At 44.9% G+C, this 15707-nt stretch overlaps 1 protein-coding gene across 1 annotated transcript in view; it reads right to left on the bottom strand.

Moving 5' to 3' along the window:
* Positions 1 to 1302: 1302 nt before the first annotated feature.
* The window catches only part of LOC126235393 (uncharacterized), a 491959-nt gene continuing 477554 nt past the window's right edge, over positions 1303 to 15707 (bottom strand). Inside the window, exons 17-19 of the mRNA XM_049944114.1 lie at positions 8502 to 8515; positions 1843 to 1978; positions 1303 to 1632 (exon numbers count right to left, since the gene is read on the bottom strand). Of these exons, the coding sequence (XP_049800071.1) occupies positions 1303 to 1632; positions 1843 to 1978; positions 8502 to 8515 (480 nt within the window). The remainder of the gene's footprint in view (positions 1633 to 1842; positions 1979 to 8501; positions 8516 to 15707) is intronic.

Genomic DNA, 15707 nt, shown 5'->3' with positions numbered 1-15707 from the left:
ACTGGGAAATCATAAACTAGGATCTAGAGAGTCTTCATATATAGTGGCAGTGCTGAACATGATGTCGACAACTGAGTTGCTTGGTGAGCACGGAATACCGTGGACACCTGTAGATTCGGGCGAAAAGCTTTGTTCTCTAGTCAAAAGGAAAATTTGGACTCCTCGTCATTGGAGAGGCTAGTCAATATCTCCGTTTCTTTAGATGGTTGGAGGCGAAACTAAATCAGCTATACGTTGGACTTAAACACTTTCTTCTTTCAAAACTGGCAGATCACGTGCTTGTCAGTGATCATTGTGGCTGTTAGCTCCAAGAAACCATATGCTAGAGAAACGCTTTACAGTGTAGGTGGTCTTTAACTCGTTACAGTTCAGTTGATCAGTGGCCGCAGAAAATCGTGGACACTTATGACGTTGGCTGATTTTTTTTCCTTCGCTCGAGTGGGAGATTTGTATTCGCCATCGTTGGAGAGGCCTGCACTGGCCATGATGGAGGAGGCTGCTTGAAATTTTCGTCGACTGTTGTGTTGCTTGATGACTGGTGAATAGACAGAACCATACGATTTCCTCTGGAGACTTTTCTTCCTCACCCAACAGGACAGTTTGGGAGGATGTAGCCACCCACAGTGGAGAAGGCTGCAGAAGAACAGCGCGAGATCTAGAACTCCTTGGCGACTTTCGGGCTGTGTGGTTACTTGTTCCCCAGTAGGCGGATCTGGACTTGTCGCCTTTCAGGCTAGCAGGTGGCTACGCTAGAAGAGGCTGTGTCGGACACAGAGGAACTTTTTAAACTGATTGTCGAGCACTGACTTGATTGGTAATTCGATGAAACATAGACTTGTATGACTTCGGCCGAAAAATTTTCTTTTTCACTCAGCAGGACAGTTTGCACTTGTTGTTGTTGGAGATGCTAGCAGGTAGCCACAGTGGAGGAGTCTCCAGGAGAAACAATGGGAGATCTTGATCTCATTGTGGACAGTTGGGCTGTGTGATGACCTGAAGAAATCCTCGACATTTATGACTTTGACTTGTATGACTTCGGCCCAAAAATTTTCTTTTTCACTCAGCAGGAAATTTTGGACTTGTTGGAGATGCTAGCAGGTAGCCACAGTGGAGGAGGCTCCAGACAGTTGGGTTGTGTGATGACCTGAAGAAATCCTCGACATTTATGACTTTGGCCGAAAATTTTCTTCTTTCCCAGTAGGAAGATTTGGACCGTCGCTGTTGGGGCTAGCAGGTATCCACAGAGGAAGTTTTTGAACTCGTTCTCGAGCACTGTTTAGAAACTGGAGGAAACGTAGACAGTTACGACTTCGGCCGAAAAATTTTCTTTTTCACCCAACAGGAGGACTTGGATTCGTCGTCGTTGGTGGGGCTAGAGGGAGGCCGCGGAGGAGGAGGCTGCGGTGGGCGGCGCAGCACAGGGGACGAGGGGCAGCTCTTGGTGGCGGGGGCGGCTGCGGCAGCGGCGCGCTCGGCTGCGTCGCCCCCGAGGTCGACCAGCAGGCTCTGGCGGCAGAGCGCCGACACAGCCCCCTGGCCCTGCTGCTGCTGACCGTGCCCGCGGCCCGTGCGCCGCATCTTCACCTTGCGGAAACGCGATGCGATGCTGCTGGCGAGTCCGAAGCGTGACGCCTTGGTGCCGGAGGCGGCGCCGGCGCCGGCGGAGGCAGAGGCGGCGCGGTCGGCCGAGTGCGGCGGCTGCTGGGACGTGGGCGAGATGGCGCCCGCGCTGGCCGACTTGACGAGCAGCTGCGCCTCGTCGTGCGCGGCGCGCGCCGCCGACGCCGCCCGCAGCGGCGAGCTGTCTGCGCTGGCGGCGAGGCTGAGGCGGCAGCCGGCGGCCGCGAGCGCCGGCGGCGGCGACGCCTCCTCGCCGCTAGCGCTGCCGGTCCAGCTGCGGCTGGCCGGGCCGCGCGTCAGGAACTCCTCCTTGGCGCGCTTCAGCCGCAGGGCGCGCAGCCGCGACGGCGGGGGGCTGCTGCCGACGCTGCCGCCACCGTCCGCGCTCTTCCTGCTGAACCAAAAACAACAAACATTTTGTCTCATCTTGTATATTTATCGTGAAATTAAAAGCGAGGGTGCTAACATTAAGAATGCAATGGCAATTCCACTGTTAAAACCAGAGGAGAGAGCGGATACGTGGAAAGAATACATTGAAGGCCTCTATGAGGGGGAAGACATGTCCGATGACGTGATAGAAAGGAGTCGATGTAGAGGAGACTGCGGATCCAGAATCGAAAAGAGGTTTGGAGGACTTAAGATTAAATAAAGTAGATGCGATGCATAACATTCCATCGGAATTTCTAAGATCGTTGGTGGATTTTGTGTACATAGTTCCGCGTGGTCAGCGCGTACACAATTCCCACTAGAGCGCGCCCCGTTAAGCACAACAGCGCAGGCGCAGCGCTCGTGCAAATGGTTCAAATGGCTCTGAGCACTATGGGACTCAACTTCTCAGGTCATTAGTCCCCTAGAACATAGAACTAGTTAAACCTAACTAACCTAAGGACATCACACACATCCATGCCCGAGGCAGGATTCGAACCTGCGACCGTAGCGGTCTCGCGGTTCCAGACTGCAGCGCCTAGAACCGCACGGCCACTTCGGCCGGCGCAGCGCTCGTCCGTCTCCGCACTACGAGATGGTGCTGCCTTAGAGACGGACCAAATTCTGCTTCCGCCGATCCGCGTATTAATATGTAACGCAGCCAATGAGATTTCTACTAACGTAGAACCTTTTCTCCCCGTGGATCACAATCGCGCAGTGATACCTGAACGAGCGAGGTATCAAAACGAGTGTACAGACCTCCGATTAGTCAGTTTGCATTTGTCTGCCCTAGTCTGTACCAGTCTACATTAGTCTGTACCAGTCTATAGTCAAGTTTCAGTCTGCACCTAATAAGATTACCATATTCCTGTACATAGCCATTAAGACAAATGAATAGACACTTTGTCAAGTATCAGAGATATGTGAGAATAAGATTAACGTACCGAGACCCAAGGAACTTCAGATTGTCAATTGTAAACAGCATCAGGAATCAAGTTACGTAATGTCTATGCTTTTTATTATTTCAATAAATGTGTGTGAAAATTAATCAAGTTCTGGTTGAAGTTGCTTACCGTCAATCTGCTACTCTAAGCATGCAAGTGGCATTTCTATCGTCTGACCTAACGGCAGAAGATAAACACGCCACGATAAGACCACGAGACACATTGCTGACACTCGCCTACTTCGTTAGAGCGACAAGTCAAATAATCCTTATGGTGTGTGTACCGAAGGTCTTACAGTACGCACACCACACTAACATTAAGAGTGCAACGGCAATTCCACTCTTAAAACCAGAGGAGAGAGCAGATAGGTGGGAAGAATACACTGAAGGCCTCTACGAGGGGGAAGACTTGTCCGATGACGTGATAGAAGAAGAAACGGGAGTCGATGTAGAAGAGGCTGCGGATCCAGACTTGAAAAGAGGTTTGGAGGACTTGAGATCAAATAAAGTAGGAGCGATGCATAACATTCCATCGGAATTTCTAAGATCGTTGGTGGAGTTGCCAACAAAACGACTATTCAAATTGGCTTAGTATTAGGAAAACAGTCTTGATCGCGTTTATTTATTTACTTATTTAGTGCCGACCGGCTTCAGCCCATCGCAGGGGCTATCTTCAGGGCCAACATACCGTGGAATTACAATATACTGGGTGATCAAAAAGTCAGTATAAATTTGAAAACTTAGATAGAGAGGTCAAAATTGACACACATGCTTGGAATGACATTGGGTTTCATTAGAACAAAAAAAAAACCAAGTTCACAAAATGTCCGACCGATGGCGCTGGACAGCAAAACGTCAGTGACTGCGCATGACAGTCGTGTGTAAAAGGAGCTGTAATGAGAGAGAGAATCAGATGCGCCAGCAGTCGCAGCATGTTGACGTTACCTGAAAAGGCGCTTTTGTGAAGCTGTATTATCAGAATGTGGAATGTGCTAGTTCAGCGTTACGATCCTCTCGCCATAGGAAGGGGATTCGAACGGATTAACGGTCCATTGACAAATGCAGCTGTGGCGAGAATGAGTTCGAAGTTCGAAGCCACGGGATGTTTACACGATAGACCCCGTAGTGGCCGACTGAGCACAAGGCGTAATGCTGCTGAGACAATTCAGGAAGAAATGGAGACTTAAGCGGGTTCGTCTATGCACGGGGAAGTCAGCGTTCGTGCAGTCGCACCGGCATTCCATACACTACTGTTTGGTTGGCACTTAGGCGTACCCTCCGATGCGATCCGTACAAAATCCATCGGCATCATGAACTGTTACCTGGCGATTTAGTGAAGCGGAGGGCATTTGCGGTGTGGCCGTTTCAAAAGATGGCGGAAGATGACGATTGGTTGAGTAACGTGTTGTGGACCGACGAAGCTCATTTCTCGCTCCGAGGGTCTGTCAACGCGCACAACTGCAGAATTTGGGCTACCGAAAAATCCTAGAACTGTCGTGGAAACTCCATTGCACGACGAGAAAGTCACGTTTGGGTTGGATTTACCACATCTACCGTTATCGGGCCGTTTTTCTTCGAGGAAATGCGTGATTCTGGTTTGGTAACTGCTACCGTGACGGGTGAGAGGTACGCCGATATTACAGAATCGCATCATCCCCAGCCTGGCTGATAAACATCTGCTGGAAAGTACAACGTTTATGCAGGATGGTGCTCCACCCCATATTGCTAGAAGCGTGAAAGATCTCTTGCGCGCGTCGTTTGGTGATGATCGTGTGCTCAGCCGCCACTTTCGTCATGCTTGGCCTCCCAGGTCCCCAGACCTCAGTCCGTGCGATTATTGACTTTGGATTATCTAAAGTCGCAAGTTTATCGTGATCCGCCGACATCTCTAGGGATGCTGAAAGACAACATCCGACGCCAATGCCTCACCATAACTCCGGACATGCTTTACAGTGCTGTTCACAACATTATTCCTCGACTACAGCTATTGTTGAGGAATGATGGTGGACATATTGAGCATTTCCTGTAAAGAACATCATCTGTGCTTTGTCTTACTTTGTTATGCTAATTATTGCTATTCTGATCAGATGAAGCGCCATCTGTCGGACATTTTTTGAACTTTTGTATTTTTTTGGTTCTAATAAAACCCCATGTCCTTCCAAGCATGTCTGTCAATTTTTACCTCTCTATCTACAGTATTCCGTGGTTTATTAAGTTTTCAAATTTATACTAACTTTTTGATCACCGGGTAAAACATTATATTTACGTAATCCACTCTTGTAAGATGGTTGTCAGTGGTTTTGTTTAAGATATGTATTGTAATTTCACAGTATGTTCGCCTTGAAGATGGCCCCTGCGATGGGCTGAAACCGGTCGGCACTAAATAAATAAAAAGAAGCGATTAAGACTGTTTTTTAATACTAAGTTAATTTTATACCAATCGCTGTTACTCCACAACCATGTTGTCCAAACATCTATTCAAATTGGTGGATAGAATGTATGAGACTGGCGATGTACCAACAGACTTTCGAAAGAAAACGTCATCGACTCAATTCCGATCATTGTAACATCCGAAAAATGTGAGAATTATCGCATAATCAGCTTCACAGCTCTTGTATCCAAGTTACTGACGAGAATAATATAAATGAGAACGGAAACGAAAATTGAGAATCTGTTAGAATCTGTTAGATGACGATCAGTTTGACTACAGGAAAGGCAAAGGCAACAGAGAGGCAGTTCTAACGTTGCTGTTGATAATGGAAACAATTCAGAGAAGCATTTCTGGGAAGCAGTTCTGAGAAAAATATGTGTAAACCATAGGGAAAGATGAGTAACATACAATATAAGAACCAAAAGGGAACAATAAGGCCGGCCGCGGTGGTCTCGCGGTTCTAGGCGCGCAGTCCGGAACCGTGCGACTGCTACGGTCGCAGGTTCTAATCCTGCCTCGGGCATGGATGTGTGTGATGTCCTTAGGTTAGTTAGGTTTAAGTAGTTCTAAGTTCTAGGGGACTAATGACCACAGCAGTTGAGTCCCATAGTGCTCAGAGCCATTTGAACCATTTTTTTTTTGGAACAATAAGATTGGAAGACCAGGAACGAAATGCTCCGATTAAAACGGGTGTAAGACAGGGATGTAGTCTATCGCTTCTAATGTTCAACCTGTACGTCGAAGAAGCAATGCTGGAAATAAAAGAAAGGTTCAAAGGTGGAATTAAAATTCAAAGTGAAAGGGTATCAATGAGAAAATTCGCTGATGTCATTGCTATCCTCAGTGAAAGTGAAGGAGAATTACCGGATTTGTTGAATGGAACGAACAGTCTAATAAGGATAGAATATGAATTGAGAGTAAATCGAAGAATGACGAAAGTAACGTGAAGTAGCAGAAATGAGAATAGCGAGAAACTTAACATAAGGACTGGTGATCGCGAAGTAGTTGAAGTTAAGAAATTTTCCTACGTAGGCAGCAAAATAACGCATGATGTACGGAGCAAGGACATCAAAAGCAGACTAGCAATGACGAAAGGGGCGTTCTCGGCCAAGAGAAGTCTACTAGTATCAAACATAGGCCTGAATTTGAGGAATGTACGTTTGGAGCACAGCGTAAATGGTAGTGAAACGGAAAACAGGAACAGAAGAGAATATATGTGGGAAACGCTGACAATAAGAAGGTGCAGGATGATAGAACATCTGTCGAGACATCAGGAAATAACTACCGTGGTACTAGAGGCAGCTGCAGAGGATAAAAGCTGTAGAGGAAAGCAGAGACTGGCATAAATCTAGCAAATAATTGACTACATGAATTGCAAGTCACACTCTGTGAACAAGAGGTGGCGGGCCACATCAAACAAGTCAGATGACTGACAGCTCAAAAAAAAATGGCTTTTATCACGTCAGACAACGTTCGCTATTTTCATAATCTGTCAGATTTACTTTATTTTAACTTTGTGGCCGAATGCTGTTCCTATAGCCACAGCGCATCGGGGAAGCTCGTCGCACCAGCAACTTTAAATCTCGTCTTCAGGTAGTTTAGAAGAAATATTGGTTGTGCGTTGAAGGAAATGAACACACTTTCTTAAATGAAGCCGGCCGGGGTGGCCGGGCGGTTCTAGGCGCTACAGTCTGGAAGCGCACGACCACTACGGTCGCAGGTTCGAATCCTGCCTCGGGCATGGATGTGTGTGATGTCCTTAGGTTAGTTAGGTTTAAGTAGTTCTAAGTTCTAGACGACTGATGACCACAGCAGTTAAGTCCCATAGTGCTCAGAACTATTTGAACCATTTTCTTAATTGAACATTCCGCCACCAGAACGCACATCTCAGCATGGCCACTTACGCACAGCATGTTGCAGCTACCTCACTAATTCCGCTCTTTTTCCCTTCTTTTTCTTGTGCCTTTATACCGCATTAGCGCATTGTCGACATGGTTATTATCGGTTAATTTAAGAGGTGGTCGGATGCCTTCATGTCACCACTGCGTCACCTCTTGGGACGGAACAAGTGAAACCCAAATCTCTGCGTGTAGCCTTATGCTTGTGAAACTGTGCGAAAGATTTTTAAACGTTTGCATGCAAATCCTGTAACAGAGGCGGGACTCCCAGCCCGGTGTTCACCTGGTGGGATGTGCTTGATTGGTTGGTTGGCTGATTTGGAGGAGGGGACCAAATAGCGAGGACATTAGTTCCATCGGATTAGGGAAGAATGGGGAAGGAAATCGGCCGTGACCTTTCAAAGGAACTACTCCGGCATTTGCCTGCAGCGATACAGGGAAATAACGGAAAACCTAAATCAGGATGGCTGGACGTGGGTTTGAACCGTCGTGCTCCCGAATGCGAGTCCAGTGAGCTAACTACTGCGCCATCTCACTCGGTGTGGGATGTGGAAGACGGTAAAAAAACCACATCTAATCTGCCTGGCACACCGACCTTCATCGTTAATCAGTCCAGTGGATTCGATCCAGGGCCGGCGCACTTCCCCGTTCCGGAAGTGATACTTCAACAGGCATGGCTACCCAGGGAGTCAGCTCACTGGTTACACTGCCTGACAAAAGAATGAAGCACCCAGAAGCCATAGTCCGATGTGTTACGTACATGTTCGTACATGTATACATCTTTGACAGGTATGTAAACAGATGATTCCAGTTGGAATTCTCTGTGAGAGGTAGAACGGCCACCAGAGTGCATTATTGTACCAGGCTTGGAAGGGTACATAAGGGGCGTGAATAGCATCAACTGTTGATTGATCACTTTGAAGGACACCCAGATCCCAAGTGCTTGTGTAACATAGCGTTATCAGTATCTGACAGCGTTTGGAAGGGGCATCACTTTGGTCACCATTTGGTCGTGCAGTACCCAGATTTGTGGGGCATTCGAATGTGGCAGTGGTCCAATGTTGGACTCCATGGGAACGAGAGAGCAAGCGCACTCGTCGTCAACGTTCTGCTCGACCACTTCTGACTGCCGTATTGTGCACCAGGCACATCGTGACAACATCTGTGCCTGCCATCCGATAACAAGTAATGGACTCCCTGAAACATTCTGCGTCATCCCGCACCATTAGTCGGAGACTAGCAGCAGCCGGGCTAGGCAATTACCGTCCCATACTGCTATAAATACCACAACATAAACGGATGCATTTGGAGTAGTGTGGTGACTGAGAAGCATGGACTGCTGATGAATGGCATCTCATTGTTTTCAGCGATGAATCGTGGTTTGGCACTACTCTGAAAGACGATCGTCGGCGAGTATAGCGGCTACAGGGGATGAGGTTCCGTTCTTCCAACGTTTTGGAGTACCACAACTGTGTTACTCCTGTCGTGTTGGTGTGGGCGGACATCGCATATGTATGTTTTCAGAGCATGCCTAGTAGTGATTGAGGGAAATCTGTTGGCACAACTGTGTGCCACGGACATCCTGCATTCTCAAGTGTTACCTCTTATGTTACAGTATCATGGGGCCATTTTTCATCAGGATAATACTCGTGTCACTGAACTGTCTGCATGATGCTGAGATACTCCCACGACCAACAATATCTTCAGATTTGTCCTTGAATTAACATGTGTGGGACCAGTTCAGACGTTAAATCCGTCCCAGATCCAGTATCCAGGATATCAATTGTGGGCCAGCTTGCATCAAGAAGTTATACAGCAGCTCTAGGTCACCGTTGCCAACTGAATAAGTGCATGTATGACTAGTACAGCGGTGCGGGTCTCCCGCATCCTCCCCTACGCTCTGTGAAGGAGTATGAGATTTCATCATCATCATCATCATTATCATCATCATCATCTAGGCCAGATGGGGACAACGTCATACTGATAAGTAGGATCCTATTGCCAAGTTGATTGTAAACTGACTCGATTTTGCAAACACTGAAATAACATCACACACCCTCTCAACCAGTGAAGTTACATTTAGTTTCCTCTGCCCTGTTTGGGTGCCTCACTTTTTTGTGTCAGTCAGTGTAAAATTGTTGTTGTATCTGGAAAATAGCTAAATAGACTATGGCCATACTCCGCAGAAAGAGTAAGGTTTCTTATGTTTAACTATCTAAATAAATATTCTTTCATTTATTATTTTGTTAGTTACAGAGTAAAAAAAAACTTATCTACAACCATGTGTCAATAATATATAATATTTTATCTGCATTACATGCTTCTAACTATGACTTAAATGCTTGCGATGCCCAGTTTATCTAAGCGCTAGCCCTAGAACATTGGTATGGTGTCCCACGATGGAGTAACACCTGAGTCTTAAATTAATTCCTAACAAGTATCAAGTCACCCTCATACCAGCGTACATTTTTATGACTCAGTTTCTTCTATAATCCTTGACCATATCCAGCCAGCCGCTCGGCTAATCCCGCGTGGCCGAATCTTTACTACTGCGACGTAGTACAACTAACCACATACAGTACATACTCCGTAAGACTTGAGGTAGGCACGAATGCTTGCCTAACAAATGCGGTTATTCGATCACGTTAGTGCTCAGTTAGAATGGATGCGACCGGATAATGGATGTGATTTTCATACGCTCTGTTTTCCTCATCAGTCACTCAGTCCAGTTATCAGTCACTGTTCTATTCAGTACTCCTCCTCGAATTTCAAATGCCCATCTCCTAACTACAATAAAAGATCTTATGTGTGCAGCATCTTGGCTATATACGGTGAAAGGGTACAGTACCGCCCGACATTGAAAATAGGTACAACATACTTCATTATTTTTGTCAGAACAACACATTTTTTTGTAAAATAACTCAATTTCAATTAATACAGCGAAGCCGGATACCAGTGTGGGAAAGAATGACAATTTATTTATTTAATTGATCACATGTGCACTCCCACAAAATAAATCCCTACATCCAGTTTGGTGAGATCTGTGAAATGAATGAATGTATGGTCGTCTGCTAACCGCAGATGGTGAATGTGAGTATATGATCATCTTTGAGACGATCCTTTGGCCACCTTTGGTGGGACCAAAGAGATGAAATTTACCTGAGCTTTGAGCACCTGAAATGTGGCTGTCCAATACGGTAGCATGGTCTTCCCCCACCTCGAGATAGGTGCAAGATGACCTGGAGAGCGGCCGCTGGATCTTGTGCTGTTAAGACCTGTTTTAGTTGTGCTCCGTAATGACAAAAGAGTGGAGACATGGTATGCATGTGGAATATTTAAGAGTAGTTTGAAGTAATAATTTCTCTATTTCAGGAACTTTTGTGGGGAGAATTAAATGTCAGGCAGGTAATATTAATGGGATTGTAGTAATCTTCGGAAGTGACCAACGGTCACAATGAAACCACGTGTAGCAATAAGTTGAAATACTTCCGTGTGCTTAAGTTAAGCTGAATTACTAGCGTGTGTACAATAAGTTGAAATGTTTAAGAAATAGCGTGTGTATCATAAGTTGAAATATTTAAGAAATGGCGTGTGCAGGACTTGAAATTAGATACGAGTACTTCCACGTGGTGAGTACTGTGTGAGTCTCAAACTGTGTATGAGACAAAAGATAAAGAGAAGTACTCGTCCATGGTGTCAGTTGAGGACTCGCGTGTGTGATGAATACGTTCTTAATATTACTTTGCGTGATATGATTCCGTGTGACGCTAGATTCAAACTCTGAGAGAGAAGCAAGGTGAGTCGGCCGTCTATCCAGCAACGCCACTTGGCTTGCATTGCACAGGAAGACGTGCATATATCTCCAGAGTTCATAGTAGGAAAGTAGAATTACGAAGTGGGGCAGTGTCGTGTGAAACTGGGATAAATATTAATTGAAGTGGGAAAGCTGAAAGTGATAGTGTTGTGACTATTTAGTGTTTTGTATTTCATATTGTAGTGTGATGTATGTCATGTAATTTGGGTATGTGTGGTTTGCATGGGAGAGTAGCAAGGTAGTTTCAAAAGATTAGTGGGTTATGCTTGTTCCTTCTGTACTGCTCGGTCTGGAGGATAGTTTCGTGATGATGATTGTGAGAGTCGAAGTGTGAGAAATAATGAAAGATCCACCATCCTATCCAGAAAGTGCACTGTAGCGTTAAATAATTACGAGACCATAATATAGAGATTCACCAATGTAAAGCCATGCCCACTGGGCGGAATTTCTCATGTGTTATTGTTGCAGGTTATAGATTTTGTGTGTTTAGGTTAGAGAATTTATCGGAATAAATAAGATAGTGAAAAGAAAAAGATTGGTGGACTTTTCCTTCGAATTGTATGTTGTCATAATGTCCCGAATTTATAATGTGTGCGCCATTCATATTCAGTGCGGTGGCCACGTGTTGACGAAAGCCGTTAAATAAAAAAGAAAGAAAATGTGGTATTGCCAGTGCGTAGTGTACAGTCAGAGTTCTGTAAATTACTGATAGTCAGATGCGTGTTTCCGTTGCGTATTAATCATATAGGAGGATAACTTGTAACTTAAGTGTGAGTACTAGAGTTCATGTTACTCGATAAATAAGAATGAATCCACTCGCTTGGCAGACCACTCATCTTGCAGGCCTGACTGCTTGATGCCACAGTATGAGCAAGGCATGTGGGTGCCTCTCAACATTTATAGCACTAAATCTTGTTCCATCTTAGACATATTATTCTAGAATAACCTATCCAGTACCCTCCGCCTTACTGAAACCAGACAGGATTCAAGGGGAGATTATTATTATTATTATTATCATTATCTTTTCCTTTTAGCTTTCCTCTTGGCATATCCCAACTGTCTTCCTCCAGTCCAACAAAATGGTTCAAATGGTTCAAATGGCTCTGAGCACTATGGGACTCAACTGCTGAGGTCATTAGTCCCCTAGAACTTAGAACTAGTTAAACCTAACGAACCTAAGGACATCACAAACAACCATGCCCGAGGCAGGATTCGAACCTGCGACCGTAGCGGTCTTGCGGTTCCAGACTGCAGCGCCTTTAACCGCACGGCCACTTCGGCCGGCCAAAATGGTTCAAATGGCTCTGAGCACTATGGGACTTAACATCTGTGGTCATCAGTCCCCTAGAACTTAGAACTACTTAAACCTAACTAACCTAATGACATCACACACATCCATGCCCGAGGCAGGATTCGAACCTGCGACCGTAGCAGTCGCGCGGTTCCGGACTGCGCGCCAGAACCGCTAGACCACTGCGGCCGGCTCCAGTCCAACAGCGATCCACTATTTCTGTCATACTGCCAATATTATCAAAACTATTCTCATCCCTACCTATTACATTTCTTCAATATCATCTGGAAATTTACTCTATTATTTCACACTCTTTCATGAGTCGATAAAATTCTTCTCTACATTTATTTCTTCTGCACTGCTGCCCTGCATTCATCTTAGTATAGTCACATTCGACAGGATCGAAATGAAAAAATAACTTGATAAAATCTAATATGAATTTTCATTCTGCAACAATGTGCGCTGATCTGAAACTCCCTGTCAGATTAAAACTGTTTGCTGAACTGGGACTCGAACCTGGACTTGTGCCTTTCGCGACTAAGTGTCTTACCTACCGAGCTATCCAAGCACGAATCGTGGCCGTCCTCACAGCTCTGTTTCCGCCAGTAAATCATCTCCTACCTTCGAAACTCCTGCATATCTCACGGGACCAGCAGTCCTGGAAGAAAGGAGTGCTAGTCCAGCAAGGTATGCAAGTGGACTTCTGCGAAGCTCAGAAAGTAAGAGATGAGATACTGGCCAAAGTAGAGCTGTGAGGACAGGTCGTGGTTCGTGCTTGGATAAATCGGTCGGTAAGACACTTAGCCGCGAAAGACAAACGTCCAAGATTCGAGTCCCGGTTTTAATCTGTCAGAAGGTTACACTTGACTCAATGGATACAGGACCGATAATTCTGAAATATCATGAGCCGCGCGCTGTAGCACGCCGCTTTCGGCATTCGGGAGGAGACGCGGGGGCCCCGGATCGAATCTTTTGGCGGATTACGATGAGGGCCAGCATGCCGGTCAGAATGGATGTGGTTTTCTGGTCGTTTCTTGCAACCGAATAAATGAATACGGAGCTGCTATCCAAGTCCAGCAACCCCAACATGATTTTCAAATGTTTCGAAAACGTCCTCACACTTTCGCTTGGAGAGAACTAGATACAAACAGATGTGGTTCACAATTTCCGTCTTGGGGGGGGGAAGGACTGACAAGAGGTAGGGCATCCATTCACCGTGTACCACTAACATTGCCAAGTCCAGATTAACTTGCTGATTCCGTGAAGATACAGGATAAGGCCAGGAAAAAGAAGAAGAATAAGATTTATGAATTCCCTTTAATTAGTATGCCTATTTTCATTCCTATTATTATTATCACTGATATTGTAATTTTTTTATTAGTTTGGCCTTCTGAGGACCAGATGAAATATCTTATGTCTTGTTTATCTTCACCTTTCTTTCTTTCCAGTAGCTTTTCATTATTTTTCTCATCTGTCTCTATTGCACCTATTTTTTTCTTTGTTTTCTCCTGCAAGCACTTGAAGGTTTTTACTTTTGCTCTGAACTTTACTCTTTATCCTATTTCTCCCTTTGTTATTTCCATATCCGTAGGGTCTGATTTAACTTCTTCGATCCACGTCATTGATGTTTCTGCAAAAAAGTTAAAAATGATGTTTTTTGTTCATCTAGCCTATTTTAGACGTCCGTAGAATACAATATGGCAGTGAGACATGGACTGTAGGAAAACTGGAACAGAAGAGATCCTAAGCATTTGAGATGTGGTGCTACAGAAGAATGTTGAAAATTAGGTGGACTTATAAGGTAAAGAATGAGCAGGTTCTCTGCAGAATCGGAGAGGACTGGAATATGTGGAAAACACCGGCAAGAAGGGACAGAATTACAGAACATCTGTTAAGACATCAGGGAATAACTTCCGTGGTACCAGAGAAAGCTCTGGAGGGTAAAAACTGTGGAGTAAGAGAGATATTGAGGTACATCCAGAAAATAACCGACAATGGAGGCTGCAAGTGCTACTCCGAGAAGAAAAGGTTGGCACAGGAGGGGAATTCGTGGCAGGCCACATCAAATTAGTCAGAAGACTAATGACTAAAAACTAAAACAACCCTCTTCCTCATAGTGTCTAATATCTATTATAATATTTCATAAACTTCTTTATTACTTCTTAATTCCCAAATCATACTATCATATTTTGGTTCCAGTTTCTTCCTGATTATTTTCACGTCCTTATTTTCTATGTGAAAATTACCGAACAATCAGTTTAATTAGCCACAGCTGCAAAATACTAACTCGAATTCTTTACAGACGAATGGAAAAACTAGTAGAAGCCGACCTCGGGGAAGATCAGTTTGGATTCCGTAGAAACACTGGAACACGTGAGGCAATACTGACCTTACGACTTATCTTAGAAGAAAGATTAAGGAAAGGCAAACCTACGTTTCTAGCATTTGTAGACTTAGAGAAAGCTTTTGACAATGTTGACTGGAATACTCTCTTTCAAACTCTAAAGGTGGCAGGGGTAAAATACAGGGAGCGAAAGGCTATTTACAATTTGTACAGAAACCAGATGGCAGTTATAAGAGTCGAGGGACATGAAAGGGAAGCAGTGGTTGGGAAGGGAGTAAGACAGGGTTGTAGCCTCTCCCCGATGTTATTCAATCTGTATATTGAGCAAGCAGTAAAGGAAACAAAAGAAAAATTCGGAGTAGGTATTAAAATCCACAGAGAAGAAATAAAAACTTTGAGGTTCGCCGACGACATTGTGATTCTGTCAGAGACAGCAAAGGACTTGGAAGAGCAGTTGAATGGAATGGACAGTGTCTTGAAAGGAGGATATAAGATGAACATCAACAAAAGCAAAACGAGGATAATGGAATGTAGTCGAATTAAGTCGGGTGATGCTGAGGGAATTAGATTAGGAAATGAGACACTTAAGGTAGTAAAGGAGTTTTGCTATTTGGGGAGCAAAGTAACTGATGGTCGAAGTAGAGAGGATATAAAATGTAGACTGGCAATGGCAAGGAAAGCGTTTCTGAAGAAGAGAAATTTGTTAACATCGAGTATAGATTTAAGTGTCAGGAAGTCATTTCTGAAAGTATTTGTATAGAGTGTAGCCATGTATGGAAGTGAAACATGGACGATAAATAGTTTGGACAAGAAGAGAATAGAAGCTTTCGAAATGTGGTGCTACAGAAGAATGCTGAAGATTAGATGGGTAGACCACATAACTAATGAGGAAGTATTGAATAGGATTGGGGAGAAGAGAAGTTTGTGGCACAACTTGACC

Source organism: Schistocerca nitens, chromosome 2 (assembly GCF_023898315.1).
Source record: "Schistocerca nitens isolate TAMUIC-IGC-003100 chromosome 2, iqSchNite1.1, whole genome shotgun sequence".
In the NCBI taxonomy this organism is placed as follows: Eukaryota; Metazoa; Arthropoda; class Insecta; order Orthoptera; family Acrididae; genus Schistocerca; species Schistocerca nitens.
The sequence above is the reverse complement of the archived record's forward strand: the minus strand, read 5'-3'. Positions and strand labels throughout refer to the sequence as shown.